Raw genomic sequence first — 23,219 nt, 5'->3', positions numbered from 1 at the left:
ATCATCATGAGACAGCAGCATGTGACTCCTTGTGACTGATAGATTAGTTCCTGCTTTAGTGTCATACAAATGTCAACATTAACAATACTGACAATCGCAAAGGAACAGTACTGACAATCAGAAGCTGTTGTGTTGAACTTTGTTGTCCACATGCAGAAAAATTACTTACAGGTGAAAAATGTCTGTGTCTCTGCATTGTCATGGTTAACCTACCCTGTCCTTTTACCTACTCTGCCATGCATGTTCGGAGTTCAGACTGTGTAATCCCAAAGATTATAAGATTTTGGGGAGTCTCAGTGTTTTTTTGTGTTGGAAGAATTTCAGCACAAACTGTCCCATCTCAGAAAAGCTCATCTGCATGCTCATTGTCCTCACCAGGGACCAGATCTGACTGCAGTTTGTTGTTCTAACCTACTTGGAGTGGGCAAATGTTCACCTTCGATTGCATCTGGCACTTAAGAAGTGTTCTCTTCATGGACGAATGTCAGTTTTCATGCAGATGGCACACAGTGTGTATGGCGTCATGTGGACAAACACTTTGTGTAAATGCAGTCGTTTTTGAATTTATTTTGAAATACATGCTTTTATTTTGAAATAAGTAAAAAACAGGAAATAGCGTCTGGTAGCTCCGTAAGCTTCGCAAAGAGACTGAGGGGCACCTGTAACGATGATGTCTGCTAGTTCGTCTCCATCAGGCACGTGCGGGGGGGCGGCCCCTTTGCCCCTTGATGCCGAATGAGCCCTTTTGTCAAAGTGATTTTTGTGTGTGTGTGTGTGTGTGTGTGTGTGTGTGTGTGTGTGTGTGTGTGTGTGTGTGTGTGTGTGTGTGTGTGTGAAAGTCTGTTTGTGTGGCCCAAAATAATAATAAATAAAACAAAATAATAAGTCAATTAAATATTCTTCTATTAGTCCTACAAGGGGAAATTCCAAATAATAATTTAGATCTACAATTTTTGAAAAGGTATGAAATGTCATATCAGTAGCAGCAGCCTCCTCACCAACCCCCTCAACAAAAGCTGTTCAATGTACCCCATCAGGTAAAACAGAGACTAGTTTTGCTTTGCACTGGCCTCTAACAAATATATGAGGTGTGGACAATGATATGGTATGTTGTGAGTCCATGTTAGATTCTTTATGAATATGGGTTGCTACCATTCAACCGGTTATATTGCAAGGTATGTTTCTGTATGGTGTTTCAAATTCATGCTCCATGTGCCCCCTTTTAACTTTGAGCACCTGCCCTCCAAAGGTCTCTGCACGGCCCTGTGTGCAGTGGTCCTTCAACTTAATGTACCGTGTTCACAGGTGTGCCTGAAGCTAGTGAGACTAGCCTTGTGTGTCGTGGTTCTTGAACTTGCATCCTGTGATCAAATAGCATGCCGTAAGTGTGGGTGTGCGATGCAGCTTAAAGGGAGTCTAGCATGTTCCCCCCCGTGACCTTCATCTTACCTGGTTGTAGCTCTCCACTCCTTTTATGAATTGGTTAAGCGTTACTAACAAAGATGACAAACCCACAATACCAAATTACAATACCATACGTACGTACATTTACGCATAAACCTCTATCTTACAGGACTGTGAGCAGGCTACTGTATGAACACATTTGTTGTGAGTTACACAAATACATAGATATTTACCTTTGGGGTAATCAGAGTCACCCACACGTGCTCCAACCACCCCTGAAAGAGCAGTGTCACCGCGACTCTGTTCAAACGGGGTGGGCCCCTCTTCTCCTGTCCCCCCCGCCTGTTTTGGCCACACTTTGGCAGTGGGCAGCCACCCTCTGCTTCACATCCACCTTGATGTTGGACCACTTCTTGTTCACTTCTGCTTGTGTGTGCTTCTCTGACCCCACAGCATTGACAGTCTCTCACACACTCTCCCACTCACTCCTTCCTATGCCAGAGGACAGCGTGCCAAAGAGCACATTTTTTGTGCACCTCCACTTCAGCGAGTAGCACCTCCAATTCTTTTTCTTTCCCGTCTTATTCATTCTTTTTTTGATTTTCTGATCGTGCAGAGAGGGGAATCCCAGGTGCAGGACTCATTTAAATATCCATCCATTTTCTATACCGCCTATCCCTTTCGGGGTTGCGGGGGGCTGGAGCCTATCCCAGCTACAATGGGCGAGAGGCGGGGTACACCCTGAACCGGTCGCCAGCCGATTGCAGGGCCACATTCAAGGACAAACAAACATTCACACTCACACTCACACCTACGGACAATTTAGAGTCATCAGTTAACCTAATGAGCATGTTTTTGGTCTGTGGGAGGAAGCCGGAGTACCCGGAGAGAACCCACGCATGCACGGGAAGAACATGCAAACTTCACACAGAAAGGCCCCGCCTGACCCGGGGATCGAACCGGCAACCTTCTTGCTGTGAGGCACGCGCACTACCTGCTGTGCCACCGTGCAGCCTCATTTAAATATGATTTGCTTATTTAAGTAGGGGCGTGGACAGGGAGGGGTCTCCAACATGTTGGAGTACCCGCTCAATTCGCATGCGCATTCAGATTTATATAATCTATACATAATGTACATATACATAATTGATTTTCAATAGTCCTGTATATCTTTTTTTTAATCTCCTATATACTTTCATATCTTGACCCTTCTATGCCACTGATACTTTCTGTACTTTCTTTTCTGTAATGACTTAATTTCCCTGGTGTGGGATCATCCATCCATCCATTTTCTATGCCGCTTATCCCTTTCGGGGTCGCGGGGGGGGCCGGAGCCTATCTCGGCTGTCAACGGGCGGGAGGCTGGGTACACCCTGGACTGGTCGCCAGCCGATCGCAGGGCAACATATACAGACATACAACCATTCACACTCACAGTCACCAATTAACCTAATGAGCATGTTTTGGTCTGTGGGAGGAAGCCGGAGTACCCGGAGAGAACCCACGCATGCACGGGAAGAACATGCAAACTTCACACAGAAAGGCCTGACCTGGGAATCGAACCGGCAACCTTCTTGCTGTGAGGCACGCGCACTCAATAAATCAATGGGATCAATAAAGTCTTATCTTTTCTAATTCGCTAATCTAGGGTGTCCACCTTGAAACTGTGGTGATCATCTAACACCCAGTCTCTGATAAGAAAACTCATTTTACAAAATAACAACACAAAACTTCCTTATGAAACCATTTCACTAGTTTTAGCTGCCATCAATATGAACTGTGAATTTACTAAGAAGACTCTGATCTGGATGTGAATCTAATTAAAACCTGTTTGATGTGATTATGGACAGTGTTGGGGGTAGACATGGGGAGCTTTTTTTCCATCCCTCTCTCCCTTCTCTCTTTCCTCTGGCAGCCTTAACAAGCACATAGACTGAAGCTGCTGCCATCCATGTCCCAACAGTGAACCCTCTTTAACAGTCATTTTTTCCTCTTGCCATCTTGATACAAAACCAGAATCAGATGGGCCCGCTCAGCATGTTCATACATGCCATAGAGCATTACTGTATGTTAATTGCTTAATTGTACCATGCAATGCACCTACGTTGAAACGTTTGCATGTTTTTTTTTGTGATTGTATAGTGGAGTCAGAGAGAATAGGAGAGACTGAGATAGCGAACAAACAAAAAACAGAACAGCATATTCAAAGGTTTGACATGTGATTAGAGAGCTCAGCAGACATGACTTGTTTATGACAAGTTTAATATATCATATATAGCATTCCAAAACCAATCTCATCTATTGTATTTAAAAAGTGCATAGCTTGTATATTTAGTAAGACATCAACATTTTGTAATAGTTCAGTCAGTCGGAGCCACTTCAACTGCAGAGCAGCTTGCAGAGGAAGCAGCAAAGGTAAGCAAGTTGCAGCATCTTAAATGAGCGCCCTGAATGAGATTAAGTAATTTGATAAATAGAATTGAATCAGCTGAGCCATCTACTGATGTGGGCTGCTTTGAGATTAGCTGCTATCATCTGATGTGCTGGGATTGTGAGCAGAGCTTGGCCTCAGTGGCGTGCCTGAACTAACACTACGTTTAGGTGGTAATTACCTCAACTTCTCTCCTCTATGCTGCAGCTCCAACTTATGGAGAAACATTTGACAAATTGTTCCATCACATTAGTAATTTATGTGCTCTGTACAGTTTAGTGCCTTTGAAATACTTGACTAATTTCCTTAAATTCATAGCATTTATTTATTTGGATTGTTTGCTATAAAAACATGATAATACTGCAGATATCATCCAGTTCATAGAAACTCAGCGGTGGCAGTTTATAGAAACCTAATAGGCACCTGTTCCTCTCTGCCTTGGATCATTTTGAGAGAATGAATGAAAGGGTCCAATTTTCCTAAACTGACATCAATCGAACAGATTACTAATCTGAGGTAGTGATTTATCAACATTTTCACATCTACCAGCATCTTTACTGTTTTCTCTGCAGTGCTATGAAGGAGAGATTCATCGTACTGAGGTATTCCATGTGGATACACAGGTAAATACATTGTTGTGCAATATGGTGCATCGCATATTGGTAAATGTCAACAGTTCTGTAATTTTCTGAGGTTTTTCCTAACCCTGAGCCATTTGTGTGGAGTGTTATCTGTGATATTTGGCAAGTTGGACTCCATGTACTGGGGAATCATGAAGCTCTCATCAGTTCATGCTGTAAGTTGTCCCCAAATTGTCCTCAGACTGAGATAACAAAGTCCACATATATTTCATTTCAAACTACCATGTTAACACTTGGAGGACGAGATGGCTGAGAATAAACAAAAAAAATAACTTTGATTGAGTGTCCTTTGTTCCAGTGCCACCATTGAAGGGGACTTCTTTCAGCAGGACTTCCACTGGGTAATGGTCACTAACCTCAAGTGCCTGAACAGAAACCACACAAAAAAAAACATTAACCAACCTCAACATACATCTGCAGAACAGAATTTATGTTTTATATAGGATTGCTTGCATACATTACTGTTATTTTTATTTTTCTGTTACCTGGTCCTCTGTGAGTCGGTATTCCATTTGGAAGTTAAATGGTTTGGCTGATAAAGGCACAATTGCTCTGGCAAATCTTTCCCCATGCACAACGATCCTATTGTAACACACAGAATGGAAACCAGCATTCAGAAACACTGACATTTTAATGTAGTTGCAGTGATCAGTGGTTTCGTTTATGGGGCCCAAGTAAATTGTCCCAGACTTTTACATCAAGTTTAACTTTGGTGAATTGCGATTTTCACTGGTGACACAATGGAAGTGACATGGTTTGTAACTCCCTGTGAGACAAGAGGCAAATGATACAAATGTCTTCTGAATAAAATGTGGGAACTTTATTGTCCCGTTAGCACCTAACCAAGCAAGCTCAGATTGAGTTCACTATGCCATTCAGATTAAGTGCCAGGTGTAGTTGAGGAGTTTCTGTGTGTTGCTACACAGAGACCCAAACTAACTGCCACAGTGACAACACACTAGAGGATGCAAATACAGCGGCCTCCAGTCAGGTCACTGAGATATAATCAATACATTTGTGACACTGTGCTTGGCAGGCCTGGCAACCTGGGGCACACCCAGAACAATGGGGCTGGATGGTCTGGACCAGACCTTATGGTGAGTGTGAGCTCACCTGTCATAGGTGCAGGAGGTGGTTGATCGCACAGTGGTGTCAGTCTTATCTGGAATGAGCCAAAAGAGGTTCTTCTCTGTGATCAGGCGCACATCCTTCCTGTTCTTCTTAGCAAGGTAGCCGCAGTCGGCATTGAAGTCCCCGAGTAGCATCACATTCTGCTCATATACACCATACACACCAACATAGGTGTTAAGACTACAAAGTCAACTGAACTTCAGCTTCAGTTTTAGTTACATTCAGCAAACCTTACCTCGGTTTTCCACATCCTCTTCACGTGTTGCAAGACGTCATACAGTGCATCAAGCTCCTTAGTGGTGTTTGTTGGACTGGTGTGCTGAGGTATGAGGACAAACTCCTTTATGGCTGAATTTATGGGGTTTGGAGGGAGGGAGGGAAAGGTGTTTATATGCCTAAACATCGCCAGGCTTTTCAGCATCTTAAATGGTTATTCTGAGTGTAGAGAACTCACCTGTTTGGGGGGCTTTGAAACGGACAACAAAAGGCTCTCTGGAGAAAGCATCAACATCTCCTGGTAGTTCATCTGGGTACTGATAGTGGCCAGTGAGTGTCACTGTGTCTGTCCTGCACACATTCACACAAACACATTGCAGTTAGTACTTAACATGTTTTAAGATACTGGTGCGTTGAGCAGCAAAGAGGCATGAGCGTAGACACATAGTTCAGCTCACCTGTAAACAAATACATACTGCTCCTGGTATGAGTCGGACCTGCCCAGTCTCTCGCTGGCCACAGCATCATACGCATGTTTAGTGTCATACCTGATTGAAAGATCAATGGACAGAACAGAGGACACTGTTAATACTGCTCTTTGAGCTAACTCTGTCTCTGTGTGTGAGGGGTGGTCATGACTGACAGATGTGTTGTACTGTACTGATGGGACTGTGTAGTTGTGTTTACTGTGTTTATGTGTGCATGGGTTTGAAAGCAAGTGATTCATCACCTGTTAAGGCGGTCAAGCAGCAGCAGTATAGCTCTTTCTTTACTGTCTCTCACTTCCTGAAGCAAACACACATCACAGCGAGCAATGATCTGGAACAGATATCACAGAACTGAAACAGCGACTTAGACGATAACAGACAGAGGTGGCAGCTGCATGTTGGGCATGACGATGCTAGCTATGTTATTGCTAGTGAGTACATAGTAGTACTAGAGTAAGTTGAGGGTTGTAATCTAAACTGGAATGAATAAGAACATTTACCCACTGACAATCAAGACAGAGTTCAACTATCAAAGCATCTCAGCCAAATGTGTCTTTGTCTTACCCTGGTAAGAGTATGCATGACATTGCTCTTCTTCGACTTGGATTCCCCAAAGTGATGCAGGTTGAAGGCACAGATTCTAAAATCTGAAGCCCCTTGAATATCAACCACTCCCATGAGGAAGAAGAGCAGGAGGAGGGAAGAGGACCTCATGGCACACAGCTGCAAGTGAAAGTAACCTTGTTTGTAACAATAAAAACACAAAAGCACAATCAGATCAGATTAAACATCTACAGTTTGTGTACACAAAAACTGCAGAAAGAGCAGTTACTGTAAATTCACATATTATAGAAATCTGGACACAAGTGAACGTTCCATCAGAAAGGCCTCATGAGACAACCGCCTCCTCGTTGCCTTCCCCAACCAGTGAAGTCACCAGTTGAGGTCACAGTGACCTTTGACTTTAGGTAAAGGTCAAAATTTAACCAGTTTATCCTTGAGTCCCAGTAATAGTTTGTACCAAATTTGAAGAAATTCCTTCAAGGTGAGCCTAAGAGCTCCTGTTTACGAGAATGGGACAGACAGACAGACAACCTGCAAGCATAGGGCCTCCAACCACGACTGTCGCCGGTGTGGAGGCATAAAAATGCACAGGCCTGACTGCTAGACCAACCAGATTTTCACATTAAACACTGTAAGACTTCCTTTGCACAAACTGCATTCTCATTTTAATGCACAGCCCTCTGGAATTCTCTACCTGCCAGTTGAAAGCAAATTTACAATTTTAAAAAGTTTTTCGCAACAGTCAAATTGTGGTGGTGCTATAGCCAAGAGGTGAATATCTTAGCTTAGCATAAAGACTGGGGGAAACTGCAAACCTGGCTATGTTCAAAGTTAATAAATACTGGCAGCATCTCTGAAGCTGACAGAGCTAAGCATAAACAGAAATGTAAAAATGACAGCTAGACTCAGCAAGAAAGCGATTCAGTCCATCAACCCACAATATTCCCTTTCAGACTTTGTACAGTTTAGTCATTTGATGCAGGCACAGCTGTTGATTAACGTTTTTCAGTTGTGGTCACTCAAAATTAAGATGAATTTTTCATTTTGATAGAGCTCAGTGTGTACGTCTAATAAAGTCTTAAAAACATGTGTTTCTATTGTTTAAACTTGAGTACTGTCATTGTCATGTTTTATTGATTGAGCCTTGGAAAAAGCTTAAACACAACTATCAGAAGAAAAGCCCAGTCGCTGCTATTATGTCTCAACTTCTATTTGCTCAGCACACAGGCACAAAGGCACATGGGATTGATTCACTCATAGCACACACAGTCACACATACTGTAAAGCCTCCTGTCTCAAGCAGACATTAACATGACAACAAGGGGCAGGAGCTTCAAATGCTGCTCTGCTCACGTCATGTCAGTGGTGCAGTGTGTGCTCAGGACAGGCTGGTTGTTTGGCCTCCGGTCTCAATGTTATTGACCTGACCACAAATTGACCAGAGCTGGAGAGCCCCCACAGTTCAAGACCCAGCATGTGCCCCCAATTTATTTCTATAACTTCTTTTTTTTTTTTTTAACTTTATTAACAACACAATATTATCACAATGCACTAATTCTACAACAATAATCATTATTGTTATTTCTGTTTCTTTGCTAAATGATAGTTAATTCGCTGAATGTAGGCCAAAGCAACAAACTGTACAATCACAAGAAATGGATCTGAAACTGCTGAATCTATAACTGCGGGGACTCTGCAGGGCAAAGTTCCGCTCCTGTATTGCTGCTTGCAGCTTTCTTGACAACTGCTCATCTAAACAATTTCACAATCAGCACTGTCCTTCCTATGTTCCTCAGCAATACACCCGCCAAGTGTGAAGTGAATCGGGTGAACGGTTGTCAAGAAGATCAACTGTCAAACACACAGGATACATCCACTCTAATGTGTTTTCATTTTGAAAGGCATAACTTTAGCTACATTCACGTCACGTCCACACTACTCTACTTTTTTTTCCCCAAAGCTGTAAAACAGGGTTTTGGAAACGCTGCTGATCCTGTTTTAGTTCACTCCAGGATTGTGTTTTAGCTTGGAACGGCACAGATGTACCCTGCGTTTCATTAATAGTTCCACTCCCCTCATTCACTTGCCCTCAGCCTTTGGTATTACATAGCAGCAGATGTCGCACAGAGGCTCCATTATGAACTGAGGAAATGGTGACTTGAAAACACTTTGCTGTCTTTTTATAGCCTTTTGCTGTTTTGTGGGCATCAATAATTTTAATTTTCAGATTGCTAGCAGTTGCTCAGAAGAGTCAGAGTATCTACGAAGCTTTGAAATTTGTATCACTTGGCCTTTGCTAACAATGTTTGTGATCAAGCCACCACACTGCCAGGCTAATTAAGGTCTGAGACCTTAGTAAAAGTTCTCTGAGAGCTCAAATGTGTTGCAGTGCTCAAATGTTTGCACGGTGCTCTTTTCCTTGCCGTTGTTGCTGACTTGCTCCCTCAGCCCTCTGAGGATCAATCACAAAAAGTTCGCTTCAGTTTTCAGTTAAGTGGAACAACACTTATGATGGCGGCGGGGGTTTCTCAGAGTGCTGAGGGGCAGCTAAAGGGGAATGAAACGCAGCTGCATTCTTTAGAAACAGTGATGCAGACACCCATGTTCCACTTCCCGATTCCACTGATGCATGATTATTCTCTATGCTAGCAGCTGCTGTTCATTTTATAATGCTACTACTGCCTACGTGTACAGGAGGCAAGCTATTCCTAACAGGACCACCTGCCACCCTGAAAAAATCTAACATTTTATTTACCAGTGTTATGTTATGAATTCTGCTTCAGAATCCACAGGGTTAGAATGTATGTAATGGCTATTCTGAACACCTGTGTGTCTTTCCTGGCCTGCTTTCTGCCATCTTTCTCTACCTGGAGGAGCAAAAAGAAAAACTTATCTACTCTCTCTCTGGATATAGTATAGAGTCAAATGTTTTGTTGGATGCAGCTGGTTGTCTTGTTTATTTCGCATTGATTGACCAAACTTCCTTCTTGACTTAAACTGAGCAGCTGCTGACATTCATTGATATTCACTTGTTGTACATGTTGATGTAAAGATGTTAACATAAGGAACAATATTACTGCATACATACTGTAAATGAGTTGTGGAAAAAGTACTCAGATCCTTTACTGAAATTAAAGTAACGATACTACAGTGTAGAAATACTCTGTTACAAGTCGAAGTCCTGCATTCTAAATCTGACTGAAGTAAAAAATACAGAAGTTTTCGCATTAAAATATACTTCCAGTACAAAAAGTAAAAGTACTCATTATGAAGAATGGCCCACTGTATATTGTATATTACTGAATTATAATCATTGATGTATGAATACACACATGACTTGAATGTTGCAGCTGGTAAAGGTGGAGCTATTTTCTAACTGCTGGGTTAATTTGTGTGAATTTTACCCTGAAGCTCATCTTATCTTGTCCACAATATTACATCATCATTTATTTCTTCATTATATTTTGTGTTATTAATCTGAATCTGCAAAGTGGCATAAGCTATAACTATAGTGGAGTAAAAAGTACAATGTTTGCCTATGAGATGTAGTGGGATAGAAGTAGCAGAAAATGGAAATACTCAAGTACAGTGCAAGTACCTTGAAATTGTAGTAAAGTGCAGTACTTGATGAGTGACTTTCCACCACTGTTGGAAATGTATTGTACATTATGGGAGCAGGAGCCTTCCCTCCAGAATGAAAGAGAAAAAGTGATTCCTGCTGTCTCTCTGCTGCTCCCCACAAAACACTGCTGTGTGGAATTAAAGTGCAGCCAGCCACAAACATTAAGTGTTAATGCTGAAAGTCCTGCAGACAGAGTCACTGCTGATTCCTGTTTGTGTCCGTTTAAACATGCTGACAGCGCGGATTGGCTGGACGGACTGAACGCTGCGTGCGCCACGTGACCAGCAGTCCAGAGAGTGTGTCAACTGTCTTTTTCACCGGCTCTGCGCAGACGGAGATCATTTCTCCAACGGTTTTAACAGTTTTTTGTTTTAACAAAGGGACGCGTTAGTGTGGACAAAGCCGACAGAGACTGTCAGTTCTGTCCGTTTCAGGGTCAGGGGTGAAACAAATATACTGCCTGTATTTTTTCTCCGTTACACACACTCACACACATACACCTCAGTTTATCAGCCATGATCTGGTAAGATCTGTTTTCCTTGACTCACTTTCTGACAGAATAACAGTAGGTCAAAGTGAAGGACAGAAACTTACCAGCTCTTTAGCTCCTGGGGCTTGTGTTTGTTTCTCTGCAGTGAAACTTGAAGCTGTGTTTCCTGGAGGAGGGACTCCCAGCTGTGGAGGTGCAGTCGATACTGTGCTGCCAGGAGAGCTTCCTAAGATAGGAGGAGATACCTAAGATATGTCTTTACTTGTTGGCTTTGTCTCTTCACTTCTGATTGATTGGCTTGTCAGCCAAACACAATGAACTTTGAAGGCAGCCCTTGTGTGGCATTCATATAAAGTGTTCAGCTATAGAACAGCTGTCGTAAACAGTAACATTTGCTTATGGAGTGAATTAGGCAGTAGACATCAGCATTCATGTGAGATAAGACACATTAAACCTTACACAGCAGCTTACATAGCAATTGTAGATTCTGAGGGGGAAAGTCTTTCCCACTTCCTGTCTTTTGTTCTTTCATTTCACTTCTCTTACTCAGAACTCTTCCCTCAGTCTTTTCAATCCCACACTATGACTCTCACAATCACACACACATGCACTCTGTTAAACACAGTTAAAGAAATTCCATGCAATCTGGTGGAAAACTGTCTGTTTTTGAAACAAACCGAAGCAGTTATGGTCGTGTCGTGCACTTCTCTATACTCACTGCGCACTTTGGAAGGAATGGGCGGAACAGGCAGAGAGGGTGGGCTCACACAAGAGGAACAGGGTGGAGTCACTCTAAAAATAACCTCTTACTCATATGCACCCTGGTATTGCAGAAAGAACTAAAAAAGCCATTTCTGTTCAGATGTCACCCCCAGCATCGCTGAATTTTAATAATCAATTGTTTCCCAATTTCCAGCTCTTTATCTTCACATTATCATGGTACTTTATTTTACCACCGTCATTAAGTACAATAATCACATTAGCACATACAGTATGATCAAGCTGGAGTGTAGCAGCTGTGTGGACAGTACAAATAAAGTATGCACAAGTGCTTCATAGTAGTTAGTATATCAAAGAGTGAGACTTTAAAGCACAATACGGTCTCTGTTATATTTACACAATGACACCAAGAATTTGGACACACTGACAAAATCTAAAAATGACCAATGCATGATTGATACACCACATAAGGAAATATTTCATGTTTTATACGGCATGTAATGTGGGCTACACTCGAAGAAATTTATGTTATTTCTGTTGGCAGAAAAGTTATTCACAGGTTAAGAAACAGCATGTTTTCCTACACAGTGACATTATTTGTGTTTGAGGTCTATCAAACCCCAGACAGCAAACTGAACAAACTGCTAGAAACTCCAGCAACAGAAATGAAAGTTCACAGAGGCTGTGGTGTCACACACCAGGGTGCTCAAACACTGACAAACCCTGGTTCACAGCTAAACTCAGATTAGATCGAAGAGTCATTTAGGAGTGGAGACAGGGACAGGTTTACTGAGTCAAAGTACAGGTTTAGCAAGGTGGTGTGAGATGTTAAATGACTCTCACCAGTTCTCGGCCAGCAACTCTGCATGTGTCTGGAAGGGGCTCAGATCACAAATCTAAAGCCCGCGACTCCATTAGTGACTTGCATCGGGCCAATCACGTGAATGAATTCTACTATCACATCCACCACTGCCCAGCTCAGAAGCCTCTGCCTGTCCAGCCACAATTATGACTCTCTTCATCTTGCAGAGGGACATCAATGTGTTTTTAGGGGCAGATCCCCAACAAAGGAATTTTTGGAATTTCCCCTCGTGGGACAAATAAAGGAATATTGAATTGAATTGAAAGCAGCCAGGCCAGATTCTGTCTCTCCATCCACCTTGAAGCTCTGATGACTGATAACGCCTCAATGGAGACATGCGGTAAACATGGCTGTACACTTCATCCTCCAGCACCTGGACTCCTCAGGAACCCATGCCATGATCCTGTTTGTGGACTTGACCTCTTACTCTTGGACTGTCAGCACTGACTGCGTCCTTTCCCCTCTGCTCTTCTCAGCTGTCCACCTCCTGAGACACCATCATCACACAGGACCTCAAAGTGGGAGCTGAATATCAGCTCTGCCTTCAGTACTATCACCAAGAAAGCCCAGCAGAGGATGTACTTTCTGTGGCAGCTGAAGAAGTTTAAACTGCCAAAGAAAATGATGCATTTCTACACATTACATTGATGTGAGGTCTATGCAATCGGATTGAATGTGTAACATCTCTTTTGGATTACTACAAACATTGTTACTGTGGACTTTTGCACATTAGTGCACAAAACTGTAGAACTTCTTCATTTAAATAACACATTTTCAGTATTTTCAATACAAGGCAAAGTCCTTGTATGTGAAAACCTACTTTGCAGTTAAAAGGTTTCACAGCTGAAGCAGACTTCTGAAACATCAGTTCAAAATCCCCAAACAGAAAATTGAGCTAAAATTAATCTAAAAAGGATACATATTAGTGATGCAGAACTGAATGAATAAATTCTAACTCTTTGCAGGTGTATAGTTGTTTTTGTCCATGAAAATCAGCCAAATGTCTATCAGTGTCCATGAGATGAATAATGACAGTGACGATACACAAAACAAAACACCAGTGGAGGGCACTAAAATAAAGGCAAGCAGACTGCCGGGGTCTGAGGACATTATGGTTGTTATAGTTGTTTAATCTTACATCGAAACAGTATTATTATTATTATTATTATTATTATTATTATTATTATTATTATTATTATTATAAGTAGTAGTAGTAGTAGTAGTATTAAAATCCTCTGGTAAGGTGAACCTTCAACCATGGAGTGTGTCTCTCTGATTCTCTGGATTTAAGTTTAGTCAGTAATCAGCAGGCCAGCAGTAGTGGCAGCAGTCAGAGGGACTGCAGTGCAGAGAGAACTTTTAAATCTAAATGGTCTCATTTGTGTGTGAGAGTCAGCTCTCTTCCTTTACTCTTTTGTTTGTCACTGTTGAAACAGGACGACTCTTTGAACTACCAATCGAAATGATTATGTCATCTCTACAGCCATGTGTCTGTCAGACTCCTCCTCTTCATGGACCTGGTGGTAGTAGCACCTGACCAGTCCACTATCAAGTATCATGCAAAGGTAGACGGGCAGGGGGAAGAAAAGAAGAACATGTCCTTCAGTGATGACACATTAACGTCATAGATTCTACAGTGTGTATATGAACTGTATCAATTCATTTCATGTTGGATATGATGAAGACAAAGCCAGGGACAAACCAGTTCAGAGTATGCTGGTAAATCTGGACATACAGCAGGATTTAGAGCACACTGGGAATCTGCAGCTGCAGTGAAGTGAGGATGATACGTCATAGAGAGAGTCAGCCACATGACAACACTTTGCAACAAGTTTATTTATTTGTGGCTGCTGCTTTATGCAGAGGAGACTGAAGTGGACACTGGACAAAATGTGAGTCTCTGGATGTCATTAGAGAGTAATTTTATATAGAGGCCCATTCAAGCAGCTGTCTGAGGATGTCCAGATATACGGTAGGTTTGATAACCACTGATAGCACGTACACTGTAACCACTGACTAATAATAAAAATGGACCTGTGTGATCTTACCTACATAGAACCTGCAAAAATACTTATGACATAATGAAAATTTACAACACAACTTAAATATAACCAGGATTATGCAGATTAAAAAAGTCTTTCCATTATACTATGTCCTTCTGCACCAAGTTTTTGTTGTCTGAACCTGTATGAGATGATTTTGCTGCCACCTGGGGGCATAGCAACAAGATGTAAGCATCCAGATGTTAAATGCCTGGTTCTAGCAGAAACTGAGCCACACGAGCATTCATATGGAATACAGACAGAGAACCTCATGCAGTATCATGATTCAGCTTTTAAGACCATGGTTGTACTGATGTAGCATGTACATGGTGGAGATAAAAGTACAAATGCACAGCACACCTCTCCAGTTAGAAAGTACCCTGGTATTCAATGAAAACATGCAGCCTGCAAATAAAGTTTTACTTCTTGACATTAGGATTTTTCAGTCCTTCAATCTTCAATCAATGTGCTACCAAGGCCAAATTTAATGCTGCAACTTGAAATGAATGAATCTCGCTTCTGTTGAATTATAAATTTAAATCAACAACCAACCATACAACACCTGATACACACACTCACCTGTGAGAAGAAGAGTGTAGAGCTCATTAGGTCAGATGTGCATACCTGCTGATGACATCATCAGGGTTATTTCAAATGAAGCTGGAGATTCAGTCAAACTTTGAACACCTGTAACGACTTCAAAAGACAGCCCCAGCTATGGTAACTACAGGCCAAGCTCCAAAAATGCTGGACCTACGTTTCCCATGATGCAACTCTCTTTAGGTAGACCAAGGGTGGGTTTATGCTCCAGAGGTCGTTTGTATCCCTCATACCTTCCACAGGTGACCTCCATTCAACAGGTTAGGACTTCTAGAGCAACAAGTAATGATTTAGGCACACTGAAGTAAAGAATGAATGAATGAACACTGATGCCATTGTTTTTGTTTTCATATTGACATTGAAGTCTATTGTTAGTCTCAAACATTTTTGTCCATCTCTTTAAGAACTAAAATAAGATACTAAGAAAACTGAACATGACCAAGGAGTTAAACACTTCATGAGCAACTAGAAGCAGTTTTTGATGTTTCAGTATGTTTTAAATGCCAGCGTGCATGCTGAACCCTGCGACCTGACCTCTGTACGGGCACGGATCTTTAATATGTTGCACAGTAAAAGTTCTGCATTGTTGTGCACACATTGGGTCAGACCTTCTCCACACAAGTCCATCACATTTGATATTAACTTCATGCACAGACTTGGGATGATGCATTCAAGTGTTCTCTGCCACCAGAACTCCTACGAAAAACAAGTCTTACAACTTGATCAGCTCCAAGACTTCCCTTAACATGAATTCCCCCTCCTGTCAAGTGGAGGTCTAAGGATAGAGTGTGTCGTATGCTGGACAGACTGTAGAGACCCTTGAGGCAAATTTGTGATTTGTCATATTGGGCTACATAAATACACGCATTCTCTGTACCACAGACCAAGATTCGATGTAGTTGTCTAATGTAGGAATTCTGTGAAATAAATCAGAATCAAAGCCATCACCACAATCACGTTTGTAATCACCCCTTTTTATTGGTATTCTGTGGTCACAGAAAGCCTGCAGCAGCTCTAGATGGCGTGCAGGGCCTTCCAGCGAGACAGAGGGCCTCTGCTGGGGATGTACTTCACGCCACAGCCATCTGGAATCAGACGCTTCTCAGCCATCATGTCATCGAAGTCGCAAGCATTGAACTTGGTGAAGCCATACTTCTTGGAAATATGGATCTGCAGGTGAGAATAATGGCACAAGTCAAGTTTACAGTAAGTATAACTGCAGGTCAAAAAGCATGGTTAAGTATTTTAAATTAAAAAAAACAAAAACAAACACATCTACAAATGGTTGAATTAACACAGTAAAGAGCCTGTGAAAGACTCGAAATAAGCCTTGTCTCAGTGGTCCCTTAAAGCACTCAGCACCTCCCAGCTGAGGACATACACAACCAAAGAGTCACTGTCTGCAGCCTTTGCACACCGGCACCACACGGCAGTGAGACCAGTCGGCTTAATAAGCTGCACAACGGTGCAATGAAAGCATCAGAGATGCATGTTGAGTTCATATATTCCCCTTCTCTGTGATATTCTACTACTCATTCTAAAAATAAGGTTGGGACTCTGTCACATCCTTTATCCAATCATGTGTTCACAAAGTGGTGAACCTCCCTCCATCCTCGCTTGTGAACGACTGAGCCTTTCCAGGATGCTCCTTTCATACCCAACCATGATACCATCACCTGTTACAATCAACCTGTTTACCTGTGGAATGTTCCAAACAGGTGTTTCTGGAGCATTCCACATCTTTCCCAGTCTTTAGTTGCTCCTGTCACAACTTGTTTGTTTCAAATTCAGAATAAGAATATATTTACAAATTCCATGAAGCTGATGAGGTCAAACATTAAATATTATTATCCTATTTTCAATTGAGTAAATGTCAAAAAGGTGCAAGTTATCACATTCTGTTTTACACAGCCTCCTAACTTTTGGAATTGGGGTTGTAATTGTTCAAGAAAGCTAACAGAAATAATAATATAAACACATGGTTTGAGCTCATTTACCTTCTGGCGTCCAGGGAACTTGAACTTGGCTCTGCGCAGTGCCTCAACCACGTGCTCCTTGTTCTGGGCCTTGGTACGAACAGACATGATCACCTGACCAATATGTACACGGGCCACGGTGCCCTGGGGTTTACCAAAGGCACCACGCATTCCAGTCTGGAGCCTGACAACCAGAAGATGGAGAGCAGAGCAAAAATGATGAACATACGATCAATGTGATGACGCTATTCAAATCACCTGGATTTGGTTCACAAAATGTCCCAGCATTTTCTTAGCCCAGTGCATCAATTTGTAAAAATCCCTCTTGGCAAAATGAGTAAAAAAGAAAATCAATTTCTTAAACACGCTTCTTTCTAAGTTCCAAATCAGTTGTTTTATTGTGAGTCTCTATGCAGTGAGGACTGACTGTGTCCATCAGAGCCTGAAGCAAACGTCTACACACAGCTGACACTCACCTATCAGCTCCAGCGCAGGATAACATTTTGTTGATGCGGATGACGTGGAAGGGATGCAGACGCATGCGGATGTGGAAACCATCCTTACCACAGGTCTTCACCATGTACTTGTTAGCACAGATACGGGCAGCCTCCAGAGCTACAGAGGGCAGTGGGAGGTGGAGGAATCACAATCAAACCGACATTAGTGCTTGAACTTCAGCTTGCACTGACAGCATTCAAAGACAATTCCAGCATCAGCTGGTGATCAGCTTTTTATTTGTGCGCTTGCTGTCACTTGTTCTGTGCTCTTGTTTTTGGGTGATCATTTCTTTAGAGTTCTTCCACACATATATCCACAGATAGATAAAAACAGTTCACTAGAATAACCCACTAAATCACTGCATCACGCTGTAGCCACAAAATGTTCTTCTCCAAAACCTTCCCACTAAGATAAACACATACACGCATCTCCCAGTGACCACAGATTTACCCACAGACAGACATGCACACACCAAGGCACCCATATCAATCACCACTCTACTGGCACACAGATACTGTACATCGATACACCTACAGCAAAACCAGCAACAGACAAGCATGTGTTGGTTTGCAAGTGCACATGCACAACAGAAAGCCCTATGTAAATCTAAATCTGTGATGTCCACACATATAACACATTATATATTCCAAACATGTCCATTCAAGTTAGTGATGTGCACAGTTAGAAACACTAGTGTGTAAAACTAGTGTTTTACAGCAATAGCTGTTTCTGTGAATGTCCAACAGTAACAAAAATGTCCATCTGTGTAGGTTTCCTTTACATAATGTCAGACATTTACAGTAACAATCTGATTCTGTCAGTGGCTAAAACAAACACTTTTAGTGCCTGTTTTCACAGCTTCAGACAATGTTTATTCTTATAGATTAAAGTGGGCAAAATATTGACTGAGTGTTGTCTTACTTTTAGATTTGTCAACGTGTCTAAGTTTGAGCTTCTGTCTAATCAGAGAAATCAGTCATTAGGACCATCCCTAATTCAAAGATAGGCATGTGTGCATGTGCTGATGGAGGAAGGGAAAATGACATGTCAGTGCTTTTCCCACAGGCATTTGCCTAATTTCATTTTTTCAGAGAAGTATTTTTTCGTAAGAAATAGCAGTGGCTTGCCACAGTTGTACCAATGGGGTTTGATAAATTTAGGACCAAGAGTATGTGAATTTCTGCTCCCATGCAGAAAAAAAAAAACCTGGCATCTCAACTCCTCACCTTCTGAAGACAGCTGCTCGTACTCATCAGAGACCATGTGGCCGCACAGGGGGAACTCATCTACCTTGGCCTTCTTCCTGCCCAAGTCGAAGATCCTGATCTTAGGATCTACATACGGTGGAAAAGAAGGTTAAATTGACAAAGAGGACAGGCAAGAAAATTAACCTCAGAAAAGAACAGTACACAAAGGATGATGGTCACAATCAAGCAATGGGATTGTCTCAGTGGTCCCTTAAAGCACTCAGCACCTCCCAGCTGAGGACATACACAACCAAAGAGTCACTGTCTGCAGCTTTTGCACACCAGAAAGGCACCGGAGCAGAACTGGTCGGCTTAATAAACTGCAGGATTATCAACAGCATACTTTGAACACAAAATGGCCCAGTGCACTCAATCTGAGCCCCAAAAAAGAGCTGCAATTTCAAACAAACATTTCTGCTAAACTGGCTGTTATACTGACTGTTCAACCAAACATTTTCAGGACATGTTGAGTAAAGTCTGGAAAGAGCTTACCAGGCACACCCCTGCAGAAGCGGGACTTGGGGTAGGGCTTGTTCTTGCAGTAACGATAGCTGTGGGAGAAACAAAGTGTTACAAGCTATGATTTACCAACACAACTCATGCAGTCACTTTAACTGCTGCTGAAAGAATCACGACAGATATTTTTCTACTGGTCAAAGTCCCATTAAAAGACCAGGTCTAACAGTCAGTCAGTCCGACCCCCATTCATTACACAAGATACACATGGTTGACAAATATGGTTGCATTTTTAAAAAGCCTCAATTATTTTGTAAAACAGCTGATAAGTGTAGTTTTAAATAAGCATTCCTCAAACAGGAGGAAACCACGCTTTAGTTGGGACCATCTTCAGACCCACATTCATCTACATTAGGTGTAATGAGCGTTAGGTCAGCAGGACAAGGCGTGCGTTCATAGAGGAACACTTCACCCTGAGCAGCAATGTGGCTCATACATGTTTTTACACAGTTTTCAGACAACACAAGTTCACTATGATGGAGGAATATGATATCAGGCCAACACAAACACCAACACACATTATACTTGTTAGTAGTTTACATTTCCTACAAATTTTGGTCTTCAACATTTTGTTTCATTTCACCTTTCTAAGGTGAGTGTAAATAATGCATCTTAAATATTGTCTGCATCATGCTGCAAGACAGTGTGGATAGTTTTATTTAAGTTCAGGTTGATGAAGAACCATGATGTCAACACTGCACTCAAATTCTTCACTGCGATGTGCAGGAAACTGGAAAGGCAGTGATGTTAAAAGTGACTGATCAAAAGATTGTAACCTACTACTTTAACTACTTTAAAACTGAAACGTAACTTACTCAAAACCCAAACAAGGAATGTCATTCTGAACTTGATGAATAAGCAAATGAGGTGTAACGTGTATTTGGATGAAAATTTTAGAAGTGTCTAAGTTTGGGATTAGTATGCTAGTGCTAGCTTTAAGCTAGCTTGCGTTAGCTCAACTCGCTTTTAACAAGCTAGCGCTTTGTATCAGTGTAATGACAGAACTTTCTTGATTAAGACGAGCACTAAGTGTAGTACACACCATCTAACAGGCACGGGACTGTGTCCTCGTACTCCAATAAAACTAAAGTCTGACAGAGGGGCTGCCGGTATGCCAGCACACTGCACATGGTGCGCACCAGAGCAGCTGCCATTTTCTTCTGACAGACTGAATTTTCCCGTTCTGAAACGATGTAGGTCAGAACTTACCAGCGGGCTGGTCGGCGGCCCATGGTTGCGATCTGTGAAATACCAAATATGAATGTGTTATTTCGTTAAATCAGAGCTTCGATATCTGGAAAAGAACTTGAAATCTGCTTATTTTACGAAGAGCCGAAGAAAACGCGCTCACCCCACAGACTCACCTAATGGAGGAAAGGAAGTAGAGAGGACTTCCGCTTCGTCATATGGACGATTGTTGTCAGATGAAAACACATTTTCTATTAAATAAAGCATTATTTTTGCTCCAGCTTGCATTTGTTGTAGTACAAATTGGTTAATATAGAAAATATATTTAAATATATCGTCAAAAAAAATATTATCAATAATAATGATGTAAGTTGATAAGCTTCAAGTGAATGCTGGGAAGTGTATTTTTTATGCACGCAGGGAGACGTTACGTTACGTCTACATGAACCTGATTGGACGTTTGCTTTACACTCCAAAATGCAGGCAGACTGTTACACTGTAACGTTATTCTTTATTTATACACTTTATATATATATATATGTGTGTGTGTGTGTGTGTGTGTGTGTGTGTGTGTGTGTGTGTGTGTGTGTGTGTGTGTGTGTGTGTGTATATATACACACCCAATTGGAGTCAATAAAGTAAAGTCTAAGTCTAAGTCTCAAATGTCAATTGAAAACGGCCTATCAGCACAGGTAGAATTGACCTCTTCCTGCCCCTAATCACGACACACCTGCTGCCATGTCTCAACCGGGTCAACTCAGGCGTGATTAATTGTAACGGTGGTTATTTTACAGTGATGGAAATTAACGGAGTAAGTTTACTCAAGCACTGCACTGAAATATAATTTTGAGGAATTTGTACTTGTACTCAAGTATGTATTTTAAGGTTCTCTATAGCTTTACCCAAAACATTTCAGAGGGAGTGTTATAGTGTTATAGTGTTCATCCTCCTCTTCATTTATTCAGCAATTATACTTACTAGTTACTTTTCGGATGAAGATTCTACATATAAAATGTGCTCATTTATAAAATATGATCCATTCCTATAGACTAAACTACACTAAACCAACAGTTTAAAGCAGTTCAAATTAGATATACTTCAACCAACTATAACACAGAAATACTGCTTAAATAATAATTTATACTGATCGAATTATATATCACTTTTTCTACTTTTACTTTTTACTTAAAATATGTTTTGGTGATAATACTTCTGTATTTAATACTTAGTAAACTGTGAATGCACTTAGTAACAGCACAGGTGCGTCAAACAACATTAACAATGACTCTGTTCTGTTTAAATGTCTCAGTAAATATATTACAGTGTGACAATGAACCAACATGCACAATACCAGCACCCTGAAACTGAGTGAGCTAAATAAAATTCAGCCATCATTCATTTTATTATTTAAGAGAATGTTATCCCTACTGTCACAGAAAATACTTAATCATCAAATTCAATAATAATACAGTAGTCATATTTTTCTGTATTGACATAAATAATGTGACGTAATCTAAAATAAAGTAATGTTACACATTTTACTACCAATACTCCCCAAGTAATGATGATACTTGTTATGTATAATGAGGAACAAGTCATGTTAAAGTATCTTTCATGAAAAATACAGTCAAGCCCAAAATTATTCATACCCCTGGCAAATTTTGAAATAAAGTTACTTTTATTCAACCAGCAAGTTTTTTCTTGATTGGAATGACACTGGCATCTCCCAGAAGATAGACGAAAGATAGACGATGTACAAGAGGCATCATTGTGGAAAAAAAAGGTTCTCAGCTTTTATTTACATTTGAACAAAAAGTGGCATATCCAAAATTATTCACACCCTTTGCAAACTGTCACAGTCTATGGGAAAATCCAAAGTTCTATACCATTCCAAACAGTCCAAGCTCTTCTAAAGCACCCTAATTACCCTGATTCACTGGGAACAGCTGTTTTAATCAACTCAACAGCAGCTCTCTGCAGTTGGTTTGTTGGTCAACGGTCTAAGACAAAAGTCTAAGACAAAGGCAAAGTATTGATGCTGCTCACAAATTAGGAAAGGATTATAAGGCCACATCTGAATGTTTTCATGTTCCAGTGGCTACAGTGCAAAGCATTATTCAAAAAATACAAGATGTTCAGCACTGTGGAAGAGGACGTAGTCGGAAGCCAAGAGTGACACCTATGCTCGCCAGGAGGATAGTGAGAGAGGTGAAAAAGAATCCAAGGATCACCACCAAGGCCATCCTGGTGAATCTGGGCTCTGCTGGTAGCAACATCTCAAGGCAGACAGTCCAACAGACACTGCACACTGCTGGGTTCCACGGACGCAGACCAAGGAGGACGCCATTCTCCAGATAAGGCACACAAAAGCCCACTCGGCCTTTGCAAATGCTCATCTGGACGAAGAAGAAGACATCTGGTCTTCTGTTTTATGTTCAGACAAACCAAAATTGAATTGTTTGGCCTCAATGATGTATCCTTCATTTGGCATAAAAAGGAGAAGCCTTCAACCCTAAGAACACCATCCCCACTGTCAGACATGGTGGTGGAAGCTTAATGCTTTGGGGGTGTTTTTCAGCTAAT

At 41.4% G+C, this 23,219-nt stretch overlaps 2 protein-coding genes and 2 non-coding genes across 4 annotated transcripts; all 4 read right to left on the bottom strand.

Moving 5' to 3' along the window:
• Positions 1-3,655: 3,655 nt before the first annotated feature.
• On the bottom strand, positions 3,656-11,150 carry dnase1l1 (deoxyribonuclease I-like 1). The gene is made up of 9 exons (XM_070968716.1): positions 11,092-11,150; positions 6,876-7,051; positions 6,554-6,642; positions 6,282-6,371; positions 6,062-6,174; positions 5,843-5,955; positions 5,590-5,747; positions 4,962-5,058; positions 3,656-4,841 (listed from the first exon to the last, which is right to left on the bottom strand). Exons 2-9 carry the CDS (start codon positions 7,023-7,025, stop codon positions 4,695-4,697), a joined length of 957 nt encoding a protein of 318 aa, XP_070824817.1. The 5' UTR covers positions 7,026-7,051; positions 11,092-11,150; the 3' UTR covers positions 3,656-4,694.
• A 5,014-nt stretch (positions 11,151-16,164) lies between these two features.
• Positions 16,165-20,817, bottom strand: rpl10 (ribosomal protein L10). Its single transcript, XM_070968448.1, has 6 exons — positions 20,658-20,817; positions 19,425-19,483; positions 18,912-19,019; positions 17,664-17,802; positions 17,209-17,371; positions 16,165-16,381 (listed from the first exon to the last, which is right to left on the bottom strand). The coding sequence occupies exons 1-6, from the start codon at positions 20,678-20,680 to the stop codon at positions 16,226-16,228; spliced, it is 648 nt and encodes a 215-aa protein (XP_070824549.1). The 5' UTR covers positions 20,681-20,817; the 3' UTR covers positions 16,165-16,225.
• On the bottom strand, positions 16,540-16,672 carry LOC139335803 (small nucleolar RNA SNORA70). The gene has a single exon (XR_011602447.1). It is a non-coding gene; the product is annotated as a small nucleolar RNA SNORA70 (small nucleolar RNA).
• On the bottom strand, positions 19,126-19,258 carry LOC139335804 (small nucleolar RNA SNORA70). The gene has a single exon (XR_011602448.1). It is a non-coding gene; the product is annotated as a small nucleolar RNA SNORA70 (small nucleolar RNA).
• Positions 20,818-23,219: the final 2,402 nt, after the last annotated feature.

This window comes from Chaetodon trifascialis, chromosome 8 (assembly GCF_039877785.1).
Source record: "Chaetodon trifascialis isolate fChaTrf1 chromosome 8, fChaTrf1.hap1, whole genome shotgun sequence".
NCBI lineage: Eukaryota > Metazoa > Chordata > Actinopteri > Chaetodontiformes > Chaetodontidae > Chaetodon > Chaetodon trifascialis.
Note: the sequence above shows the minus strand (reverse complement) of the source record. Positions and strands in the feature narration are given on the sequence as shown.

Bases quoted from the DNA above. Each gene is read 5' to 3' on its own strand.
- dnase1l1 (XM_070968716.1), bottom strand. From the start codon at position 7,025: ATGAGGTCCTCTTCCCTCCTCCTGCTCTTCTTCCTCATGGGAGTGGTT. The intron at 5,748-5,842 runs GTAAGGTTTGCT...GTATATGAGCAG, and splicing joins AGAGGATGTGGAAAACCGAG to AATGTGATGCTACTCGGGGA. The intron at 5,059-5,589 runs GTGAGCTCACAC...GTGTTACAATAG, and splicing joins ACCTCCTGCACCTATGACAG to GATCGTTGTGCATGGGGAAA.
- rpl10 (XM_070968448.1), bottom strand. From the start codon at position 20,680: ATGGGCCGCCGACCAGCCCGCTG. The intron at 19,020-19,424 runs GTAAGCTCTTTC...CACCGTATGTAG, and splicing joins CTTCTGCAGGGGTGTGCCTG to ATCCTAAGATCAGGATCTTC. The intron at 17,372-17,663 runs GTGAGTGTCAGC...TCTGGTTGTCAG, and splicing joins TCCTGCGCTGGAGCTGATAG to GCTCCAGACTGGAATGCGTG.